The sequence below is a fragment of the Lepus europaeus genome, chromosome 19, assembly GCF_033115175.1.
Source record: "Lepus europaeus isolate LE1 chromosome 19, mLepTim1.pri, whole genome shotgun sequence".
NCBI classification, from domain to species: domain Eukaryota; kingdom Metazoa; phylum Chordata; class Mammalia; order Lagomorpha; family Leporidae; genus Lepus; species Lepus europaeus.
In genome coordinates this window covers 48323082-48349108 of record NC_084845.1, presented here as the reverse complement: position 1 = coordinate 48349108, position 26027 = coordinate 48323082, and the positions used below count along the sequence as shown (strand labels likewise).

Here is a 26027-nt window from a genome sequence, read left to right as displayed (position 1 = left end):
GTCTTTAGAATTGATATTCACATGACACCAGGAGCCCATTTTCTCACATGCCACTTCCCACCATGTTAATGAGAAGTTTGTTTTTGCTGTGGCAGGAAGATGGCTCTCCAGTGCGCATACAGTTCTTCACAATACCATGTCTTTTATCTGTTGCATCACAAGGAATTCTGAAAAAGAACAGCAAACCCATGACTACATATTCTCAATAAAGAGAATGGCGACTTCAGTATTAGAGATAAAAATACTAGGCCTTCAATCATATAAATTAGAGGGGCCAGCATTGTGGCACAGCAGATTACTGCGCTGTCTGTGATGATGGCATTCCATATCAGAGTGCTGGTTTAAGTCTCAGTTGCTCCACTTCCTATTCAGCTCTCTGCTAATGTGCCTAGGAAAGCAGTGAAGGATGCCCCAAGAACTTGGGTCCCTGACACCCACATGGGGTACCGTGTGGAGTTCCTGGCTCATGGCTTTGGCCTTGTCTCTATCTCTCTCCTCTTTCTGTTGCTCTGCCTTTCAAATAAATAATAAATCATAAAAAATAAAAAGTACAAAATAGAAGACATTATGCTTCTCAATACTTGTTATTCTTTTTCTCTTCCATCTACTATTTTTCCATATATTTGTTTATTTTCCAACCCATGCTCAATAAATATTTGGATATCTTTCCAATAAGCAACTATTGAGTAACTTCAATACAAAAGTCTGATTTATGTGATGTGATGTGTGAATTGAACAGTCTATCCTTGAAGAACAAAGGTCAGATCATATTTGTGATGTATTAGTAGAGACATTCTTAAGTAAATGAAGATCAGCAAAACTTGAGGACATATGTAGAAGGCTTCGTGTGGGTGACTTAGAAGCTAGGAAACTCAATACAGTTTATAATCTATTTAGCTCAGAATCTGTGATTTATAGAGATACCCGTAGTAGTAGTGGATGTTTTGAAAGTGGTCAACACTGGTTTAGATGAACACAACAAGGAATTTTAGAATGCTTTTAAACTGTCACTTGAATGGTTTTGTTTTTCCATAAACCCTTAAAGGATGCAAATGGCAGACTTTATTTTTCTCTTTCCGTTTTCTGGATTTTCATCTCCACAGTCAATATGGGCCTAAAGAGATCCCATAAGGATAGAGAAATAGGTTCATTATCTTTCTTCTTATGTCTAATGTGAGTCACTTATCAATTCATTTACTGCAAAGTACTACTCTGAAGTAGATCATTTCTACCATCTGTAGATGAGCATATGAGATTAAGAGGGGGTATGCAGTTTGTTTTTTTAAAAAATTTTATTAGTTATACAAGTTTCATATATTTCATATATACAGATTTAGTAACATAGTGGGATCCCCACCCCCCAATGCTGTCATCCTCCCCTACTCCAAACCCCTCCTCCCTCTCCCTCTCAGATTCCCACTCTTAACCTTTACCATGATCTATTTTCAATATACTTAATGATCACATAGTTAACCCTACTTTAAGTAATGGAGCTCAACAAATAGCATGAAGAAAAAGAACCACTTCTAAACAAAACACTGTTCCTTTATGAAAGAGACAAGGGTTATAAACAATCATCAAATATCAAGATCTCTGTTTCAGACCAATACACTGTTTTACTATTCTATTAGTTACATCAGATCAGGAGAAACATATTATATCCGTCTTTTTGTAATTGACTTATTTCATTAAATATAATGGATTCCAATAGTGACCATCTTGTTGCAAAAGACAAGATTTCATTTTTTTTTACAACCAAGTAGTACTCCATAGTGTATATATACCATAATTTCTTTATCCAGTCAATAGTTGATGGACTTCTGGACTGGTTCCATATCTTAGCTATTGTGACTTGTACTGTAATGAACATGGGGGTACACATGATTCTTTCATCATATACTGAGTTCTTTTGGTTTGGATAAATTCCCAGGAGTGGGATGTTTGGATCATATGGTAGGTCTATATTCAGATTTCTGAGGTATCTCCATACTGTCTTCCACAGTGGTTGTGAAGTAAATAGTTTCAATGTGATCCTCCAGGTATGATTCTACTATAGATTCTCTGGCTTCTAAGATTTTCATTCAGCCTATGTACTACTAAACAAAGCAGGATATAAAATCAATCCACAAAAATCAACAGCCTTTGTATACACAGGCAATGCCACAGCCTGCCAAAGTGGCCTAAAGTTCTCCTCCCAAAGTATCCACCTCATATCATACTATGCTGAGAACTTACACAATATGTTATATTCTAAAATTTAAGTTGTTACTCTACATTTATTATTTTCAACCCATTTTGTTTCTCTTTGAAAATGTTTTCTGTGCATTGACTTGAGCGAAAAATTATTAAAGTCTTGCAATTTAGTAGTGACTGTATAGCAGCTACTATAGCCATAAAATGATAGGAGAGTAAGGAAGGAACTGAAGGATAGAATAGGTGGAGACAGCTCTGAGGACCAGAATAAAGCAAGATGAATCTTGCAGCAAGAGGTAGAGTTGGTATAGCTGGTATATGTGTGTGAAGTGGGATGGTGAGGGGTGAGAGGGCCACATCTTCTGAGAACATTCCTAAAAGTGGCTTGATTTCTATTTCACTTTTAAAATAAAGCTCATATATTTCTTTCTGACTCTCTCTCTCACTGTCCACTCTGCCTGTCAAAAAAATAAAATAAAATAAAATAAAAATAAAGCTCATACAATCGCTTTAAGTAACACTCTAACCTCAGAATCAGACCTTAAGTCTTTCTGGTCTGGCTGAAAAGCCTGTGAAAACATTTTTGCCAAGACACTATGGCAAAAAATGTTTTACATGAAGGATCTCTGTGAGTGAGACCCCAACCAGAAAGAAATGTTCATCAAAGAAGGATGAACTTTTCACTCTAAAGGGAGAAGAGAACTACTTTGCTTATGGCCTTGCCCAAGTACTGACAGAGTCTGTGGACTCAAAAGGCTTCCAGAACCTAGGAAGCTCATGTCAAGAGCCTTGGTTGGTCACTGATGTCATATATAAGAGTGTTAATTGTTAAATTAGCCACAGGAGTAACTGCGTACCAACTCCCCATGCAGGACTTCTGTCCTTGATGAGTTGTATTATGATAGTTAATTGTAAAACTAATTCTCAAACAGGTTTTTTTTGTGTGTGTGTGTATGCAAATTGTTGAAATCTTTACTTAGTATAGAGTTGGTCTTCTGGTGTACAAAGTTAATTGAAAATGAATCTTAATGGAGAATTGAACTGGCAAGGGAGTGTAGGTGGGTGGGTGGGTATGGTGGGAAAAATAACTATATTACTAAAGTTGTACTTATGAAATTTGTATTCCTTAAAAAATAAATTTAAAAAAAGAAATAAAGAAGCTCTTAAAATAGTCGATAATAACACAGAATTCAACCTGTCCAAAAATATTTGAGCCTGCAGTAGACATTTTGTGTGATAGAGATTTTGGGCCAATAGATTGTGGCCCGAAAAGTTGGTAGAAAAATAAATACCTAAAGTGGTACTAGAAATAGAGGTATTTTGTAATATTGCTTACTCTGCCTCACCAGCTGTACATATTTAAAAAAAATATTTTTTATTTATTTGAAAGAGAGGCAGAGAAAGACTGCTGGAAGCAGATTATCCATCCACTATTTCACTCCCAAGATGCTCCCAACAGCTGAGGCTTGGCCAACCTGAAGCCAGGAATTCAATCTCAATTCTCACTTGAACTTTAGGTACCCAAGTATTTGAGACAAACTTGCTTTCTCCCAGGGAGCACATTATCAGGAGTGGATCCAGGACTCAAATCCAGGCACTCTAATATGGGATGCAGATATCCCAAAAGTTGTTTTAACTACTGTGCCAATTACCCACTCACCCACTTCTCAGGTTTATCTTAAATCACTTAGACTAGCATCTTTGCAATGCTTGCTTCCATGGATATGAAAATCCACATGTACTTGTTGAGGAACAGAAAAGTGAACCAATCAGTGGGAGGAGTGCTACCTGTACCTGGGAAGGGACCAGAGAATCATCAGTAAAATTCTTGTTGTTTCCCTGTAAGTAATATTAATATTAAATATTTTATTATACATTTATTGAATATTCTTAAGTATCCAGTGCTTTTATAAGTGTCTTATATATATTATTTCACTTCAACTTCACAAATACCATTATAATCCTTATTTAACAACAAAGGCAGAAAGACAGCAACGGCATGACTAGATCATCCATAAGTCAGCGATGAAGCAAAAAAGGGAGCTCAGCTATTAGTACCAGGGATCCATGTTCTTAATGATGAGATTATAAAGATGTCAGGGGCCTATGCCCTTGGCCTGTTCTGGTAGCCCAAGAAGAAATAGCCAGAAACCCAGGCCAGAGTCTCAAGCAATTGAACAGAGAAGAGTTCTGTGGGAAAATGAAAGTGGATTAAAAATTTATTCAGGGGCCAGCGCTGCGGCGTAGCGGATAAAGCTGCTGCCTGCAGTGTTAGTATCCCATATGGCCACTGGTTCAAGTCCCAGTTGCTTCACATCCAATCCAGCTCTCTGCTGTGGCCTGGGAAAGCAGTGGAAGATGGCCCAAGTCCTTAGACTCCTGCATCCATGTGGGAGACCCAGAAGAAGCTCCTGGCTCCTGGCTTCAGATCAGCACAGCTATAGCTGTTGCGGCCATCTTTGGAGTGAACCAGCAGATGGAAGACCTCTCTCCCTCTCTGCCTCTGCCTCTTTGTAACTCTGCATTTCAAATGAATAAATAAGTCTTTTAAAAAATTTATCCAGCGGCCTATAAAAAACATAGAAAATGGAGGTTTTGTTCTCTGACTTAAGAAAAGTGTAAATTCTTATCATACATTTCGAGCAAATCCTATTTATTTAGATATTGCTTGTTAACATATAGGTACCTAGGAAATGTGCAAATCAGTGTATTCCAAAATAAGAAAAATCATTACTTGTTGGACTCTGTGCTATAGTCCATTTTGGCTGCTCTAAGAAAATACTGTAGATTGAGAAGCAGATGAGGAATAGAATTCATTTCTTACAGTTCTGGAAAGTGAGAAGTCCAAGGTGAGTGTGCTAGTGTGGTCAGAGCCTAGTGAGGTCTGATTTCTGGGTTGCTGACCGCTGACTTCTTGCTCTGTGCTCACATGATGGAAATGGACTTGCTACTTGCTAGCTCTTTGGGATCTCTTTTAGGAAGGCACTAATTCTGTCAGTTAGATCAGAAATCTTATGCCTAGTCACATCCAAAAATTCTACTTTCTTAGGCTATTGCCTTGAGGTTAGAATTTCAATGTATAACTTTTTTCATGAAATAATTTATTTATTTGAAAGATAGTGTGTGTGTATGTGTGTGTGTGTGTGGGGGGGATCTTCCACCCACTTGTTCACTCCCCAAATGACTATAACAGCCGGATTTGGGCCAGTCAAAAGCCAGGAGCCAGAAACTCTGCCTGGTCTCCCACATGTGTGACATGGGCCCTAGCCCTTTCCATTGCCTTTTCAGTTGCATTATCAGGAAGCTGGATTGGAAATGGTATGGAATACCAGCATCACAAGCAGTGGCCTAACACACTGTGCCACAATGCTGGCCACTCAACCTGTAAGTTTTAAGGGCACACAAGCATTCAAATCATAGCATTCTGTATTCTAGCTTTCAGTACAGAAAATTGAATATGCAGGTAAAGCACATAAGGATGTCCCTGCCGTACAAGCAATGAGAGCCCTTGGCACACTGCCTGGTGCTTAGTGGTTAGCTTGCATGTGTTGCTGAAGTGAGCCACATGCATCATCTCGTCTCATCGTTTTTTCAAATGCTCACAATCCTGTTAGTCAGATGCTCTTACTATACTCACTTTATGCATGAATAATATGAACCCATCTGTGCTCAACTGATGCATGGACTTCAGAATGAATCTATGACCTATGTATTTATTCTGGCTCAGCTACTTAGCAATTGTCTCAAGGGTGATATTTTTCTTTTAGGCATTATACAGTTGATCTGCTCTACCCCCAGGGTTCTGCATTTTCAGTTTCAATCAACTGCAGATAAAAATATTTTTAAAAGTCCTAGAAACTGGGTATAGTAGTTTAATCCTCTGCCTGTGGTTCCAGCATCCCATAAGGATGCTGGTTTGAGTTTGGCTGCTCCTCTTCCAATCTAGCTCTCTGCTAATGGCTTGGGAAAGCAGCAGAGGGTGGCCCAAATGCCTGGGCCCTCACACCAGCTTGGGAGACCCAAAATAAGCTCCTGACTACTGGCTTCGGATCAGCCCAGCTTCAGCCATTGAGCCCATTTGGAGAGTAAACCAGCAGATGGAAGACCTTTCTGTCTTTCCCTCTCTCTCTGCAACTCTTCCTCTCAAATAAATAAATAAATCTTTTTTAAAAAGTTTCAGAAACGGGCTGGCGCCGCGGCTCACTAGGCTAATCCTCCGCCTGTGGCGCTGGCACCCTGGGTTCTAGTCCCAGTTGGGACGTCAGGTTCTGTCCCGGTAACTCCTCTTCCAGTCCAGCTCTCTGCTGTGGCCCGGGAGTGCAGTGGAGGATGACCCAAGTCCTTGGGCCTTGCACCTGCATGGGAAACCAGGAGGAAGCACCTGGCTCCTGGCTTCAGATTGGCGCAGCGCCAGCCGTAGCGGCCACTTGTGGGGTGAACCAACAGAAAAAGGAAGACTTTTCTCTCTGTTTCTCTCACTGTCTAACTCTGCCTGTCAAAAAAAAAAACAAAGTTCCAGAAACTTCCAAATAGCAAAATTTGAATCTGTCCCATTGTTAAGCACTATGCTGAATCTGTGTGAAAGAAGTGACGTTCAAGCGAACCCTGTTGTACCTTCCCCTCATTTCACAGGTCTTCAGCATTCCATGCTCATTCACCTTGCGTCTCATGCCTATACCACTGTAGGCCTACAATGGGGGGTTTCCTCTGTTATGAACATGTTACAGACTTGTGTTTTCTTGTCATTATTTTCTAAGCAATGTTATAACAACAGTGTAACAGTAGTTACATTGTATTAAGTATTATAAGTAATCTAGCGGTGATTTGAAGTATAGAGCATGTGCATAAATTCCATGCAAATACTGCCCCTTTATGTAAGGGACTTGAACATACTCATGGGAGGTCCTAGAATTGATCCTCTCCACCACCTCTGAATACCAAGGGTCCACTGTTAAGAAACCAAAGAGAGCAGTATGGAAGAAGGGAAAAACACTTAACACTCTGCTTGGTACAGATTTGGTGTTTAGTGCATGCCTGTTGACTCCAACATTGAGTTACAATTTCTGTGTTATTTAGCTATTCTTGGAGCCTTTATGATAAGACAATAAAATGTGTGAAATTTGTACAGAGGCAGCAAGGAGTTTCTCAAAATAGTTGAGGTAAACTTTAAACTGAATTTTAAGCTAAGTAATTTCTTTCTCATCAAGTTCTTTCTATTGTGTAATCTTATAATATTATGACATTCTTACTTCTGATCTTACTAAAGGGCTGTATTTATAGCCTCCTTTATCAATTCTTATGAGTCATCCCATAACGTCTGTCATGAAATAGAACTTAAAAATGAGGGGGAAAACAACTCTGCGTTTGGTAGAAATGCGAAAATTCAATAATATTCAAATGCTTTTCTACTTTTCTACCTTCTACAACTTTTTAAGGAGAGGCTTTCTCTTCTTTAGGCATGCTCTAAAAAGGGATGTTTATTAAAGTTTCATTCGACAAGGGATGATAACAGTGATGATGATGATGATGATGGTGATGAAGATGATCTTATATCTATTTTTTTAAAGATTTATTTATTTATTTGAAAGTCAGAGTTACACAGAGAGAGGAGAGCTAGAGAGAGAGAGAGAGAGAGAGAGAGAGAGAAAGAGAGAGAGAGAGGGAGAATCTTCCATCCGCTGGTTCACTCCCCAATTGGCCGCAACGGCTGGAACTGTGCCAGTCCAAAGCTAGGAGCCAGGAGCGTCTTCTGGGTCTCCCACGTGGGTGCAGGGGCCCAAGGATTTGGACCATCTTCTACTGCTTTCCCAGGCCACAGTAGAGCTGGATCGGAAGAGGAGCAGCCAGGTCTTGAACCGGCGCCCATATGGGATGCCTGCGCTTCAGGCTAGGGCGTTAACACACTGTGCCACAGTGCAGCCTCCTTATATCTATTTTTAATAGTGATAGAGACTGACTTGTGCTTTATACTTTATTTTTTACTAAAGATTTATTTTTTATTTGAAAGAGTTTATTTTATCAGAGAGAGAGAGGGAGAGACTGAGAGAGAACCTTCCATTTGCTGATTCAGTCCCAAATGGCCACAAGGGCCAGGGCTGGGTCAAGTTGAAGCTAGGAGCATTGATCCAGTCTCCCACTTGGGAGGCAGAGGCCCAAATAATTGAGCCATCTTCTGCTGCTTTTTCCAGGCCATTAGCAGGGAGCTGGGTCAGAAGCAGAGCAGCCAGGACACAAACTGGCACCCATATGAAGTGCTGGTGTCACAAGCAGCAGCTTTATCTGTTATGCCACATTGCCAACCCCTTTATTTTTACAACCACTCCTGGTATATAGATATTTCATATTTATCAGCAAAAAAAATTAAAGCTTAGTAAATGCAGTAACCATCTCAGAAACAGCAATACTTAACAGATACCATTTGCTTCAAATTTGCGATATGTGTGACATATTTAAATAAGGGTTTTCTTTCTAATTGCCAAACTCCAAATACCCTGTAGTTGTTCCCACTACCTTGTCTAGGTTAGAAGTTCAAGACAACTGCTGGACAACAAGATAGCCATGCAGTGTGTTTTTGGTTTGGGATTCAAGTGCTTAGTTTCCTGTAGCCTCAGGGCAATTGGTTGATGAGAGAATTTGTGAATTATCAGCTGTGAGATAAAAAAATCTAGAGGACCTGTAAATGCATGCAAATTTTATTTATGAATGGAATGAAGAAAGTGATTATTTAGTTCTCTCTCTATTTTTTACCTGCTTATGTGACTTACCTGGCTAGTGACTAAATGTAGGTATATAAGAATATCTATGAAAAGATACATATTCACATACAAACATATAAAAAGTTTGCAATGAAATGTACTAAAATGTTAAAAAACCAAGGAAGATTATAGAAAATTTTTTTTTCATTTCCTTGTAGTAGTATTGTCCTTTTTTTTTTTTTTTTTTTTTTTTTTTTGGATTCCACAGTAAATTCTCATGAAGAAAATGTATAAAAAAGGAAATATTCTGTACCAACTGACCATGGACCATATTTCATATTTGGGGGTTAATGAGAATCATTGAATAGAGAGATTTCCTGTGTATTTTGGAGGAGCTTGCCTCCAATATGAGATTTCTACAGAAGTTTTTCCTGGAATGGGATTGTACACGTCCTTCTTTGAGTTTCCATTCTATTGTGTTTTAATTCTTTTCAATATTCACTTAAGGGCAAATGTTTCTAAGTATGTTGGTATTCTGTATGACATAAATTTTAATTGGATACAATGTTCCATAACCAAAGCAAATATTTATGTATAAAACGTATTAATAAACCTTGTGCATAGATAATTTATGTGTTACCTTGATACTTAGTGTTCCTGAGAAGTAGTTGCTCTAGACACTGAACATCTTGCTTACAGTCTTTTCTGAAAGTTTTTTCAGCAGAGGTACTACTAACATGTACACATGAAATTTTTAATTTAGTGTTGCAAATATGCTAAAATATCAACTCTAACTTTAAAAAATTTCATACAGAATCAACAGTGATCTGCTTTCTATGACTCGAGATGAACAGCAAACTTAAATATGCATACTTTGCTTAAAATGAAAACTAAACAACCACTACCAAAATCAAAATGAAACCTCTACATGTAATTCAGTCAAATGAAAGTTTAACAAAACATATATTTCCCTTAAATTGTCATGAGCTGCTTATTGCCTAGCACCATACTGCTTTGGGCTTTAGTTCATTGTTTTATATGATATTTTGTGGCAAGTTCTAATTATCATAAGCTGTCTAATAAATGTGATGGATTGTCCAATTAACTCTTCATCAGCATCCGTTTTTGAAGATGCTACCTATTGAAACTGATGGTAGTTTATGACCTCCATGTTGCATAGGTAGCTAATTGCTCCTTGGACAATAATTGTTGAGTTTCTTGTGTCTCATTCAGTCATTTTGTTTTACAAATTATGATACCACTGAGTTTCCCAAAACATTTGACTTTACAACTATGGCTCTCTGAGGATTACTAAAGGTCTGCTGTGGAATGCATGGATCATATAAACACTGAAGTAGATTACAGATATGTCTGTTTTGTAGGTTTTCCATCGACCGGCACACTGACCTGGAGAGACAGTTCAACATTAATGCAGATGATGGGAAGATAACGCTGGCAACACCACTGGACAGAGAATTAAGTGTTTGGCACAACATAACAATCATTGCTACTGAAATTAGTAAGTGCTTGGATTTGTTCATTTATTCTCATGTGGCTGAGTTAAATTTGTGCTTCCTGATCACTTGACAAGTGGTCCTTCTTTCCATTCTATATTTTAGCAATGGAACTTATCCTATTGTTCCCAAGGAGCCCTTGAATGTATAATCTCAGCACACAGTAATTTACCTTGTGGTAAACTACCAAAATGTTGTAAGATATATGTGGAAAAAACATTCTTACATCCAAATGTTTTATATCTTATATATTTTATACCTCTTATTTAGCCATCACAATGATTTACATTTCAAAATATGATAAAATATTTGTAATAAAAGGATAGGTTGAAAATATTCAAGAACTATACACTGTAATTTAAGTAAGTAAATGTTAATAGGTAAACGTTAATAGAAATATGCAGTATAGAAAAGAATACTCACGTATTTAGATTATACAAATACACATACACATAGCATGTGGAAAACATAGAAGGGAACTTCATAATATCAATTTATATTATATTGTGGAGGTGAGCTTATAGATAGAGATTTTTTTAGAGTTTAATGTATTTTATATAGTAATGATAGGCTAAACTATCTTCAAAATTAATTTGATATAATTTTTTCATGATTGCATGTGACATTTTAAGCTTTTAATGATAAGGTAGTAAGTTCTGGGGTTAGTAAAATAACATATATTAGTCTTTCTGTTCACTTTTAATGAGCATGGCTTCTTCGCATTTAATGATACTGTTGAGTCTCTAAACAATAGCTGTATGATGAAATTTAGTTCTGCACTGTCTTGGCGAGCTTGCACTCCACCAGTCCATATTTCTGTTCTTTAAACCCATGCAAAAGAGGAACAAATTCATTTTGTTTTTAAGCAAAATACATTTTGCTTATTAGCTGGAAACTTCTTTCATAAAGAACTTGATGAGACCTTTAAAAGCTTTACACAAATTCAAGGGAAATAATAAATTCTTTAAGGAATTTGGGTAAAGAGAAGAAGGACAAGGAGATAACAGTCAATTAGGAATCATGGATATCCACACCATATGGAGGCTGCAGATGATGCTTCTAGGATGTATGCCTCCAAATTCACTCTTTGGTCTCTGGAAGCCAATCTGACACCAGGAGACACATGTCTGAGATACACAGCTAATTTGAGTCAATACTTGATTCTGTTATTTTCTTGTTCTGTGATATGGGGAAAATCGAACACATGGAGTCTTATAAAATGAAATTCTGTGGAAAGAGTGAAATTCAAGAGTGGGAAGTGTCTGTGTCTTAAAGAAACCCTGAATACAGGAAAACATCATATATTCAAGTTGATGTGTGATTTCAAAACTATCAAGCTTTGGTTCTGGATGGAGACAAAATCATGGAAGTTTTGCTGCTTTTCCTGCCTTCACAGAACAATTCTCTTCCCTAATGTGTTACTCTGACAGTAGTTTCTTCTTATAACATAAAGTAGAAAACACTATTTGGTAATACTGTTTTATTAAGAGAGTTCACTCAGTTTAGAAGGTTACAAACATGAACTTTGTGTAATTTAAAATATTGAAGCCCCAGTATCACTTTAAGCCTCTGAGAAAAACTATATTTGTAGGCAGAAATACCTTCAAAAATTTTTTCTTACATATTGAATACAAGGTAGTTGAGTTAACCTTAATTCATGTTACTTTTTTATGTGGTAGATGCCTTTACTTACATATTCATCAAAGTTATCCTAATTAGAAGCAATCATGTACTCAATTCTAAGAAGCAAAAATAAATGAATACACAGAACAGGTGCTTAACAAACGTTTCAGGGAAATCCAGAAACAAAAGACTCATTTGCAACGAATCACAGGCAAATAGGGAAGACAGATCCAAAAGCAGATGTTCTAGGGCAATGAGCTCTTTAACTCCTGGGTGGCAAGGGTACCAGACCCAGTCAGGGAAGACATCCATTTGCTCCGTTGTTCAGCAATTATTTATCGCATGTTTGGTATTTGCCAAGTACTCATTTGGTGGCTGGGAAGGATAGCAGGGAGTAAAATAGGCAGACAAACTGCCTTCTTGGAGTTTTCCTTCCAGTAGCACCTGGAAGCACCTGTGTATGAAAATGAAGAAGTTTAATCTGCTGAGATATCCAAAACGAATGACGGAGAGGTAAGGAAGGTGATGAGGGCTGAGAATTCCAACAATTCCATACAGTCCGAATGAACAAAAATGCAGTGATGGGCTTCCTTCAAAGAATCTATGGTTCTATTAAAGTATTGTTTCCTAATAAATAAATAAATAAAAAAAAATTACCTCTGTGTATCAGCAAACTATTTCACTTAACATGTTGCCATTAAAATTATTGTTACAAATAAAATATAACCAAATTGTTAAAAATGTGAGTAGAACAAATAACATTTTCTTCATTTTTCATTGAAATAACTCCAGTGTGTTCTAAAGGTTGGTTCAGTATGAATACAGTGTATCTCTGCCCCCACGATGCCCTTCAGTTTGCCTGTGAACCTTATAACATACGTTATTCTCTTAAAATTGGTGGGGGTTTTCTGACCTTTTGCTTTGTTTGTTAGCTCAGAGATTGAAAAGCACACAAACTACATAAGCATATGTTGACCAAGAAACAAGCTTAATTCAGATTCAAATTCTTAGGAAATGTTAGACTGTAAATTTAGATGTTTACTGATTTTTAAAATTTCATATAACTTTTCTAGAACTTACAAGAATGAGGATGCAAAAGAGAACTTTAAATTTTATTTGTATATGAGAGCTGGGGATGACATACAGCTGGAAACTATAAATGTACAATTAAACAATCTTTGTTCTAAATCCTGCAAGAAGTATCTTATTGCTATAAGATCATGGAGAACCTAGAAAAAAATCAGAATCATTATGAATTTAGCGGAGAAACTTGTTTTGTTTACTTAGCCCATCACGTAACGTTTATCTTCCAAAGCCACAGACCATGTCTTGGGGAAAAAAATAATAAAGAGAGATTTGTTTTATTTGTCCGAGATGAATATTTAAAACTACCCTGAATAACAGAACCCCACAGGGGGAGGTGCTAATAATGATAAAGAAATATTCATTCCAGGGAGAACAAATTAAAATTATTCTCAGAATGCCATCTCACCAGACAAAAGATTTAAACAAATGAAATTAAGCCAAAAAGTGGATTTTACAGAAGTCCATCTGTTATCTTTTAATGAGAATGAAAATGTTCTTTATCCTCTTGTGTAAGATTCACTTAACCAAGGCTGAGATACTTCACGCACTGTGTGTGCATTACCCAAGCATTCCAATGGTAAGGATCCAGGCTGCCATCCCACCATGTATGCTGGCAGTAAAACAGACACCCATGTGCTAATGAGACATTAGGCTTATATAACATCTCCCTGCTAATTGCAACCCTATCCTCTCCTGAAACTGCAGTGCCTGACTACTTTTTGGCATGATGGAGAAGATTTTAGGTGAATTCACTTCATAAATTAAACACTGTCAAAACATAGTGTAAGACCTACAATATATTTAATTCTCAAAACATACTTTGAAAATTGATACTATATTATATACATTGTTCAGATAAGAAAGCTCGGCCACAGGTTAAGGAACATTCCCGAGGTTTTTATGGAGAACAGTTTTGCAGGGGTAGAGGTGTAAGATTGGAACTGGCTGATTAACTGCAGGATACATGCTTCTAAATGCCATCCACAGAAGCCTCCCTTAGATTTTCTTTGTTCCTCCTCCTCCTCCTCCTTCTCCTATGAGCATCTGACACTGCCACATCATTTCCTGAGGAAGTGAATGAAATAATTTTCCTGTACAAAACAGAAGTCTAGGGTAGCAGCGACAAGGCTGTGATGGAGGAAAGACAAGTAGGTATGATTAGATCTAGCCCTCCTTGTCAAGCATTTATAACTGAGATAGGAATATTGCCTAGTGGACAACACAGAGCTTTGAAATTTTCAAGTTGAGATTAAGTTCCCATTTCAGTGGTTGGGAAGCTTATCAACAGATAATATAGAACACAACAAAGTATATTTTAGGAGACTGTGGTTTTTAATGCAGACTAGAATCACCTAGATAATTGTTTCAATCAAATAAACAAAAATTGCCCTGGATTTCATCCAAGACCTACCCAACCAGAATCTAGAGTTTAGGAATCAGGAATCCAGTTTTCACAAATTCTCCTCCCCTCAACTAAAAAAAAAAAAAAAATTACATGTAATTAAAATTGACGGAACTGCAAAGGAAGACAGAGAGAATATGTTTTTGGTTTTTTGTTTGATGATGATTTTTAAAAATTTTTTCCGGCACTACTTATTTGAGATTTCACTAAATTTAGGGCTCAGGTTTGCCACATGAGAGAACATGAGCAACCAGCAGTGCCATAGGAGAGGTAAAGATAACTGAGGATATTAAGGGAGTCAGTTTGCTTAGAAGTGAGTCCCTGCAAAGGTATTCCAGAGATATTGAATGCCAATTTTTAGAGTGTCCTTCACAGAGGACTTGATGATACGCAGTGAAAAGTGGCAAAAATCGTTGAGGCTCTGTACCTGAGAGCAGGCAATTGTCATTTATAGAGAACATACAACTATTGGTTACCTGAAAGTATTTCAAGGCAGGAAGCACATAATTGCCCATTAAATTAATCTCTTTGAGTCAGTGATAATGCATTGCTCTGGCCCTCTACAGTGGGCTGCACACAATATTGCAAATGAAGCTTTTCACTAATGATGGTTAAATCTCCCAGGGAAAACAGTAGTTTGTTAGCACTTAAGGAATGTTTCTTCCTGGCATGGGGCCCAGTTGCCAGAATAATTGCTTTGTCCATCGTAGGCCACTTAGAAAAAAATATATACCTTTATAGTCAGCTCATTATTTAGAGGAACCTTGGATTCTGGAGTTGGGTGCAATTGGAGTTTTAGCTGTATCTTAGCCATATAAGCCCGGGTATATTATTTCCCCTTCTTTACTCTGTTTTCTCATCCATGAAATGGAAACAAAAATTACTTAAAAATCCTAGGTGTAGTAAAAATTGAATTAAATGTAGTAAAATTATGCCTCATAGCATGGAATCCATTCATAATCTTTAGAAACTGATGGATAAATTGTTTATACTCCTGTTAATCCAGCCCTTACACTGGGCTTTCAATATTTGTTCCCTGACTTTCCTCTTGCCCTTGATTCGTGTGTGGTAGAGATTGGCCAACAGCTAAGCAATGGTCTTAAAAATGTAGCAGGCACATGCTTCCATAGCCTGCTTGAGCTAAAGATTTCAGATACTTTATCAAGATCCTGCCCAGAACACATCACTGTTTTTCTCTGACATGATCAGGACTACAGCTTCATTAAGATTAGGGAAATTCCCTTGTGACATAAATGGAGAGAAGAAAATGTCTGGTTAGACAATTCTTGTAAAAGGGAAAAGGTAATTTAAGTCCAAAATGTGCAGTGAAATTCAAGTTTGGAGGAGTGTTTAAAGGGCTCCCAGGTATCAGAGAAGTCGTAGAAGTAGGACTAACATGACTGTCTGGGAATGTAGTCCTTTACTGAGTTGCTATCAAGACTCCCACCTCAGATAACCATACAGGTGCTGTAAAGTGGAGATCAATGTTCTTAGCCAAGAGGGATAGTATGAAGAAAACTGAGAAGTAAAGTATGGGAAAGTGAAGAGGAAGCTGCAGGTTCTCAGGGAAGGGTTCATCATCCACACCATAATTCCTATATGGAAGAATTAGAGTCGTTATTCCAAGCTCAAGGAGGTAACTAATGAGGTCCACGAGGAATATAATCTTGTGAGTAGTGCATATCGTTTGATCTTATGAATCTCCTGCCACTGTTGCTAGTGCACGCTTTATGAACAACTGTGTATTGACTGGGAAATTTCTCCTTGTTTTCCTTTTGTTCTGAAACTGTCCTACTTATCTTCTCCCACAACCTCTTTATCTGATTCATCTTTTCCCTGCTTCTCTTCTGGTCTACTTTAGAAAGATCACACAGATTGAGAATAGAGATATAGATTTCAACCAGGCACTCTTTTTGGATGTCAATGTGATTAATAGCCCCTTAGTCTTAATCTACAAAAGGAGAATAGGTAAGAGGCCCCTATCCTTGCAATGCTTTGGTTTGTCTTTATAAATCACATTTCCCAAAGTCTCCATACCAATTATTACTGTAGGCAATTGTATATGAAGATCAGAGAGTAGGTAAGCAGCAAACACTAAACCCAGATTTTTTTTCAAGTTGCAACAAATTGGCCACTGACAAGTAATTGGCAAGTAATCATCTCCAGGGTTGGAATACCAGATAAAGTATAGAAGAGGCTAGATATTTGAACAGATCATAGATAAAAAAAGAATGATATTGTGCTAATTTATCCTTACACTTTGGTTCCTCTTTTGGGATGGAGAGATCATAAAGACCTGGAGAGAAAGTGCAGCTATTAGTGTGGAAATCAAAAGAGATAAGGTGGGGGGCTGAGGAATCAGGCGTCTAACTCAGTTTGCTAAGATGAACTCAGTTTTTTCACTTATGTACACTCACTCTATTGGTCAGTTACTTAACACCTCTTTTTCTCTTTATTTCCATCTGTATGATTTGAAATGATTCGCTACACTTGAGAGGTGTGTGTGATAAAGAAAATATATATTTAGTGCTGCCATTTTGCTTGTGAAACTTTGGGTAATAATTTAAATGTTAATAATTAGTTTAACTGTAGTTACAATTTATTTTCTCATTACTATTATTTCTTATTACTATTAGTGAAATTGTGTCAGAAATGACAAAGCAGGGGCTGGAATTGTGGTGTACAGTGTTAAGCCACCACCCACGATGTTGGCATCAATATGGGCACCAGTTTTTGTCCTGGCTGCTCCACTTCTGATCCAGCTCTCTACTGGATTCCTAGAAAAGCAGAGACACATGGCCCACACACCTGGGCCCCTGCCACCCATGTGGGAGACTCAGAAGAAGCTCCTGGCTCCTGGTTTCAGCTTGGCCCAGCCCTGGCCATTGCTGCCATTTGGAGGAGTGATCCAGTGGATAGAAAATCAGTCAGCTCCCCACTTCTCTCTCTCTCTCTCTTTCTCTCTCTCTCCTTCCCTCTTCCCCTCTCCCCCACCCATCTCTTTCTCTTCTCTGTAACTCTGCCTTTCAAATAACAAATAAATGTTTTTAAGAAAAAGTGACAAAGCAAAACCAGCCAATTTCATTCTGAGCACCTACCAAATTATGAGTTTGTTCAAGGAGTATCACATTCATATTATTTGAGGGGCATCAATTTCCCTACTGATATGTATCTGATAGGAGGGTCTTCTTTCCTCTGTCAATCTTAAGCATGCTGGCTAAGTTGGCAAACTTTAAAAGTTTTCATCTCACCAAACACCATGGTCATAGACATCACTATAACCATTGACTCAGTAAGCAGTGGAGGTTATTATTAGTTAAGGACATAAACTCCAAAGACAAATTGTCCCAGCCAAAATATTGGATCCCACATATGCTTCTTGTGCAACTTGAAAGTTAAATGATCTCTTGAAACATCAGGTGCAATATGTGAAGTTTGTAATGAGACTCAAGTGAGATACCGTAGGTAAAGTGCATAAAATAGAGCCAGGCATACAGTAAAGATTCGATAATATTCTTTCTCTTTTCTATCTCATCTCCCTCTTGTCTCTTCTTCTGTCTTCCTCTCTCTCCTCTTCCAGACCAAGCCTAGTGCCTGCTTCATGCTCCTATCTTGTAGTTACTATATCTATACATTGTATTTATCATTCCTGGTTATCTAACTGCTTGGGCTTACAGAGAAAAGGACTCAAAATAGTCATTGGGTAATCTGATATGTATTGGTTCACTTCTGTTGCATGGTAAACCAAGGAAATACTTAGTGGTTTAAAATAACGCATGTGTTTCTCCTGGTTCTGCAAGGTAGAAGCAGTTTAAACTGGTTTTGCCAGTCTTTTGGTTGGCTGATGGTTTGTATGGAACTAAAGGATCTGCATATTAGCCTGAATAAAATGTACAAATGGCTTGGCTAATCTGGAGCACCTTAGCTGGCACAGTTTGCTCTGCATGGTCTCTCATCCTGCAGTAGGGTAGCTTCGCTTCATCAGTGGTGTCTTCAAGGTTATAAGAAAACAAAAACTGGGCCCCAGCAAGCAAGCACTTTCCAAGTTTCTATTTTTATCAATTTTGCTAATGTTCCCTTGACAAAAACTGGTTACATTACCAAGAATAAAATCAAAGGTAAAAGAAATAAATGTCACCTTTTGATGGGAGAGTTGGAAATGATATGGACATTCTGTTAGTATTTTACTTTGGACTTGGATGCCAAATCCCAGTATGGGGGACCAATTAGAGATATTGATCTTTCACTTACAAATATTTTCTTGCCTTTCTCCTAGAATCTTCTCAGGATAGTGAATGCATACTCATAAGCCTTTGCAACAACACCTTATTTACTTGAGAATAAGGAGTAGGCATTGTATTTCTAACATCTATCAATTAGGAAACTATGAATTCATATGACTCTCAGCTTACCTAGCAACTTGCATTAACTCATTTTTAAAGAGTTATTTTTATTTATTTGAAAGGCAGTGTTGCAGAAAGAGAGGGAGGTACAGAGAGCAAGAGAGATCACCCATCCACTGGTTCACTCCCCAAATGGCTACCAGGGACAGGGCTGTGCCAGGCTGAAACCAGGAGCCAGAAACATCTTCCAGGTCTCCCACGTGGGTCAGAGACTGAAGCACTTGGGTCATCTCTGCTGCTTTCCCAAGTGCATTATCAGGGAGCTGGTTCAGAAGTAGAGCAGCTCGGTTTTGAAGCAGTGCCCATATGGGATGCTGGCACTGCAGGTGGTGGCTTAAGCCACTATCAGGCCCCATTAACTCATATTAAATCTACTAATGCATTTAGAATGCTTAAAATAACTTCAAGTACACAAGTGCTAATGTAAGTGTTAGCTATTATTATTCTTTCCTGATACCTATGGCTAGAGCATATTCCCTTATTATAAGTTCTCACTTAGTTATTGAAGTGTTCTTTTCCTTCAAGTGACTGATCAAGGATAATAATAATAATATACAAGTATTTGGTTTGGTTTTGAAACTACATTTTTAAGGGATTAAGTAGATAAGGTCCCTGCTCTCATGAAGTGTTTTATTATTGATCACTGTTTTATCCTGGAGGCCCAGCCCAGTGCTAGGGGCTTCCAATAAATATTTACTAAATGAATGAATGAATAAAGGAAATAAGGCATTAACACCACTAGGGAGTACCCTGATGAATTCTGATTCCAAACAGACACTATTAATTGATTGGTGAAAAGGATCTTTGTTTTAATACACCCCACTCAGCTCTTCATTAAAAATATCAGACAGACAGGCATACATACACTAGGGCTTTCTGCATTTTTTTAAAGCCATGTTTTCCTGAGTGAAGCCGAGACACAAAGGTCAGGAATGCCTCTGCTCCCCTTGTATGAAAATTGTGGGGCATTGACTGTGCTCCCAGAGACAGATTCCTTTAGAATATTAACCAATCTTGGGAGTCAGAGACCATGAGAAAGGTGCTGGCAGAGAGGAGCCTCAGGTCCCCCATCTCTTTCCCTAAGGAGGAAGGCTTCTGATCTAGGAATCTTTATTTCTCTTTCCTTTGGAGAGCCTTGAGGCAAATCCTGAATAATGCCTGCCCACACTTCATTACCCAACAAGCCCATTTATCATTTAATCTGATCTCTATTGAACAAGTAGAAGCAGGTTACAAAGCTGCAAAGCCAAAGGAATGAAAATGCAGCACATTTTCTGATTACAGGAATCCCTAATCCAAAGCTTAGAGACAGGGGCTAAAAATAAGTGCCTGTTCATCTTTATCTACCCCAACCAACCAGCCATTTCAGAGCTGGGTCAAGGGGTCCTTTAGCCAGGTGGTGGAAATTTAGACTGTGATAACTGGACTTCCATATCATTTGAGGTGGTGGGCATCAGTTATTACATGCCCTTACTTATATTGCCGATAATTTCTGACCCCCAGAACACCTTTAGGACAGGGGATCACCTCCTGTGTTAGTCAGGGTTCTATAGAAAGACAGAGTCATTGGATATGTATCTAGTTATATGAAAGAGGATTTACTAGGGGGTCAGCTCACATGATTATGGTAGCTGGTAAGGCCCATGGCAGCTCATCTGCAGGCAGGAGACCCTAGGATACCTGTTAGTGACTTGGTGATCAGTATGGTGGTCTCAGAACTAGGGAAGCGGAAGGTATAGTGCTCAGTTCCAGACAACTTCCTGAGTTCCATTTAGGATGTTACAAATAGAAGTCCTGTGATCCAAAGGCCAGCAAGCCTGGCAGCTGTCCAGTGGATCCTAACTAGACTATTCTCTCCAGCTCCTCAGGCAATTGATAGTGGTCATCCACATTTAGGGCAGATCTTGCCCACCTAGTCCATTCATACATGTTCATCTCTTCATTCCCCAACTTCAAGAATGCTTTTCTAGGTTTCTGTTCACTTCTTAAACCTGTCCAATTGACATCCAAAATTGATCATCTCACTTCCCATGGGACTGAAGGGGAGTAACAATGATGTGTCAGGTCTGCTCCCTTTATGGATGCCATTGCAATCCTTGAGGAGTTAAAATCAGCTAGGGAAAAAAAGAGACTAGGGTGGACTTTGTAGAAGAGCAGATAAAGCCACTGTTTAGGACACCTATATCCTATTCCAGAGTGCCTGGAATTGATCCCTGGCTCTGTTTCAATCCAGGTTCCTGTAAATGTTTACCCTGGGAAATAATATGTGATGGTTAAAGTACTTGGGTCCCTGCCAGCAAAACAAGAGACCTGGATTAAGTTCTTGGCTTCTGGTTTTATCCTTGCATAACCATGGCTGTTGTGGGCATATGGTCAGTGAAACAACAGATGGGCGCTCACTCATTTCTCTTCTCTTTCTCTCTCTCCCTCCCTCCTCTTCTTTCTCTCTACTCCCTCTCTATCTCTTTCTTGCTTTGCCTTCCTAATAAATAATAAATGAATTTTTTAAATTAAGAAAACTGAAAATAACACCCACTGAGCAGCAAGCCTGGTATGGTGTTGAGCCCTTGATAAGCAAGCACTGTTTTATCTCAGTCTCCTAGAAATCAGAGAATAATTTATACAAACTTTCATGAGCAAATTAACACATAACCAGAGCAGATAGGATTCAGCTCATTTCAGCAAGTATTCCATATATACAGACTATGTGTTGAGGGTTGAATTCTTGGAAAATAGGAAGACATGACTCCTTCCTCTTTGATCCTTTAAAAATCAGTTAAACTTACCAACAAAACTTGCATGTATCTAATACAACATGATGTTTTTTGATATGTGTATATATTCTGGAATGGCAATGTCAAGCTGATTAACTCATGCATTAACTTACATGCTTATCAGTTGTGGAGTGAACTCCTTTTTGAACTTCAAGTGTGGTGCAAATGAGTAGAGGCATGCATTTGAAAATCTAGCATAGCATTTACAAAAATAGCTTGTAATGGAAGTAGAGTGAGATTTCTGCATTGAATGAGGACAGTGTCTTCTGGAAAGATCCTTTGTGGGAGGTATCTTTCTTTATTATCAGAATCATGAAGAAGTCGTCTTTTCTCAGGGATGCATTTTGCAATTAGAAAATTCCTTGATCAAGAATAGAGGAGCTTATAATATCTTCTAAAGATGAGAAAATCAGGGGCAGGCGGTAAATATAGACGAAAAGTTAAGTGAAGCCAATTATGATTGCCTTTGGAGAGCAGATCAAGGAAATTATTTTATACTCAGTATTGGAGGGGTTCAACAAATGCATTGAAATAAATCACAGAGCCCAGAATATTAACATTCAGGTTTAGGAGAAGGATATGTTACAGATAGAGTAGTGAAATCAAGAAATGGTATATAGAAAAGGGAAGAACATGACTACAGTCTGATGTTTCTTAACTTTCATGGTGCATCGGAATCAGCTGGAGGGGTTTGCTAAAGCATAAACTGCTGGGGTAAGAATTTGTATCTTTAACGAGTTCCCATATGAGAATGGTACCGTTGTACTAGGGACTGTGTTTGAGAAGCATTGCTGTCATCTCTGCAGCCTTAATCCAGAATAAAACAAAAGCTACAGCAGAGATGGTGTTTAAGTGGACAGAAGCCATCATCTGGTCATCTGGTTAAAACTACTGAGGAAAGAAAAGCAAGATCTGCTGGAGAGTGTACGTCCTGGTGACGAGGTACCATTAAAACTCTTGCTGCTGATTATGTTCTAGGCAGTATTCTAACCGTTTCTGCCCTTTATCATGCTTAATTCTCACCATAGCTCCATGAGTCAGTCCCATCAGTTCGTTCCTCTAATAAAGCAAATAGGCCAAAATTACACCTCACCACATTTAGACAGCTGAGTTTGGAACCCACCCCAGGTTTCTCTGACTGTTCAGGCCAGTGTCTGAACATGCAGCATCTATCCTCTTCTGATAGCCCAGTTGCTATTAACGCACAAGATGACTCCAATTCACAAGTTAGGTTGACCCATAATTTCCAGAGTTTAAGAGTTTACAGCCTTCCTTCAGCTATTCATGAAAGAGTTGGGATCACAATGGAATATCATGTGTAGGCTTCCAACTCACTGAAGGAACTGAATGATGTGCAGTGGGGTGGGGGTTCTGATGGGAGTAAGGAAGGTAAGATTTGTATCTGTGGACTTCATTCCATAGAAAGTTGGCTTTTAGGAGCCTCAGGTTCCCAAGTTTTAAAATAGGCTAAAGTCTAAATGAGCAGCTACCTACTGAAATAAGCCTAGAATAATGCTGAAGTCTGTTCCACACTCCTGTTACCATAATATAACAACAAATACTTAACAATAGGCTGGCAAAGGGAGATGCAGAATAAAATTGTAGATAACATGGATAGAGAGAAAAACCGTAGACCTTACATTCAGGCAAATAAGGATTCTAATGTAGGTTCCATTAACACTTACCTATTTGAATATAAACAGTTTTTTGATATGTCTAGTTTGTGTTTTTATCCTTTAAAGTGAAACTACACTTTTAGTTTTAGGAAGCTAAAACTAATTTTGTTGACAAAGAAAATATATACACATATGTATGTGTGTACAACATGGTGTAACCTGAACTGTAAACAAGTCTACAAGCACTGCTCTTAATGATGGTAATAGCATGTCCTCATCAAGCAGCTCCTTCAAGTAGATTGTTCTGAAAATGATGTTTAAGGGACATTTACTTTTTAGAATCTTTCTGCCCTAACTTTATTTAACTATTTGTTTAGCAAAAGCAAACAAATATAAATGTACTGTAAAGAAACTTTCTACTTGAAAAAATTGTTATTTTTTAGAGGAAAGCAGACTTGCCATGAGATTATGTGTTAGGCACAGTTTACAAATGTATTTACTGGTTCATTTTTAAGTATCTACAGATATAAAAATACACATCCTGACCCAGCATTTGATTTTCTGTTAAACTGTTTTTCACAATTCCAATATATTTGTGTAGTAGTTTGAAAGACTGGATTCCACAGAATACCTTAGAAACCTATATTTGTTTATTTAAGTAAAGATATAAAACACATCTAAGACAGAACATGATACGTCAGGTGACTTCTCAGGCTAACTGATACCTAAAATAAATATGAAAATATCTGGATATCTGTTAGAACTGATTCGTTAGACATGGATTTTAGGAGATAGTTATATATTCTACAAATGGCTTCTGGCATAGAAATAGACCTTAGTAAAAACAAGAAGTGCAGAATTAAATATCTTTATCTGAGCTTTGTTCTCTGGAAGATTGCTTTGGTCCCTGGTAGTCCATCTGACAATGATTGACGTCAGTTGAAGTAAACCAGAAATTAGGTGTATTGAATAGTTGTGGCATGGCAACACAAAACATTGGTGACTTGAACACATTTCTGCACACCTTGACTGGCACGAGAGGCACAGGTGGTTGAAAACCCAGTTCCTGACCTGGATGTGGAGCTTCTGTAGTGGAGGAGGCAACATTTGGGCTACAGTGAAGTAGTCTAACTGGAACAGGCAGAAAACATTGAAAGAACCTAGGATAATACAAGAAAGGAGTTTGGTGTGATGCTTTCTTCAGTGCCCTTCAGTCAAGCTAGATGCCCCACTGCACAAGCGAGGAAGAAAAACATGATTGCTATAGGCGGATGGGATAACAATACAGACACATGCAGGGTGGCTGGGGGATTTTGTGGAAAAAGAAGGAAGGCCTGGTTGATCTTGGCTTGTTTTACTCAGAAGGCAGACTCCTTTCTATGTAACTTATTTCCAACAAATCTCTTGACCCGATGTTTTGGAATACATGGTATAGGTTTAGTGTCTGTAATCTGAAAATTACAATTATTAAACACTCCAAAATCTGAAACTGTTTGAGCACTGACATGACACCGCATCATGAAACTTTTATTCACACACAAAATTATTAAAAATATTGTTTAAAATTACCTTCAGGCTATGTGTTGAAGAAGCATACAAAGCAAATGAATTTTGTATTTAGACTTGAGTCCCATCCCCAAGATATCTCATTATGTATATGCAAATATTCCAAAATCCTAAAACATTTGAAACTTGAAACACTATTGAACCCAAGCATTTCAGACAAGGGATCGTCAATCTGTAGATGAACAGGAAAGGCCTAGTTTAAATGGATGCCCACAATGTGCCTTGAGTTACAAAACGGCTGGAGAGTTGGAGAGCTCAGTGTTCTTTGAGTATAATAGGGGTCATAACGTAGTGTCAGGGGAAGTGTCATGGATTCAAAAATGCAGTAAATAATCACACTTACTGTCTTGTGATTTTTTAGTGGGTTATATCTAAATCTGATAAAATTGCACAACATCTAGGTGTGACAATAAAGGAGAGAAAAAAATAGCATTTCAAATGCTGCTTAGTTCCAGACAGAGAGCTAATCACTGGGTGCAAACTCCTCTTTCATTCAGTCTTTGTAATGGTGTTGATATGGTTATATCCTAAACACTGTTCTAGAAATGTGTGAAATATGACCCAGGGAAATCAGGGAACATGGAAAGGTCACAGATCCAGTAAAGTGAGATTGGAATTCCTGAGGTTTGATAGCAAAGCCTGAACATTTTCTACTCTTTGGTGCTATTACGTGTGATCGATGAGCAAACCATCTTTGAAAAATATTCATATTTGTACACATTTCAAGCATGCTAGTGGTTGCCAAGCCCTGTGTTAGAGAAAATACATCAGAGAAAATTTCTAGGAATCAAATTTCTTATCGTCTAATTGGGAGCAAAAATCATAAAAAATAAATAACTCATATTTAATGGCATATTTATTTTATTCGGTGTAGTTTTGCCATGCAGTTTGGCTCACTGTCATTTTCACATGAATAATTTGATCTCTGGGTTTTTTTTTTTTTTACTTTTATTTTATTTAAAAAATTTTTAAATTATATAAGATGAAAAAATGTCATGTATTTCATGTATACAGATTTGGGAGTAGAGTGGTGGTTCGCACCTTACCCTCCCTCCTGTCCATGCTTCCACCTCCTTAGTTCTTTTCTTATTCTTTCATTTAATTTTGCAATGACACACTTTCAGTTTATTTTATCATCAAAAGCTTAACCCTCCA

General features: G+C 38.0%; 1 protein-coding gene across 2 annotated transcripts in view; it reads left to right on the top strand.

Annotated features, from left to right (window-relative positions):
* Nucleotides 1-26027, top strand: part of CDH8 (cadherin 8) — a 393065-nt gene that overhangs the window by 243688 nt on the left and 123350 nt on the right. For both annotated transcript variants that reach the window (XM_062176392.1, XM_062176391.1), the window contains exon 7: nucleotides 10271-10407. In XM_062176392.1, the coding sequence (XP_062032376.1) occupies nucleotides 10271-10407 (137 nt within the window). The remainder of the gene's footprint in view (nucleotides 1-10270; nucleotides 10408-26027) is intronic.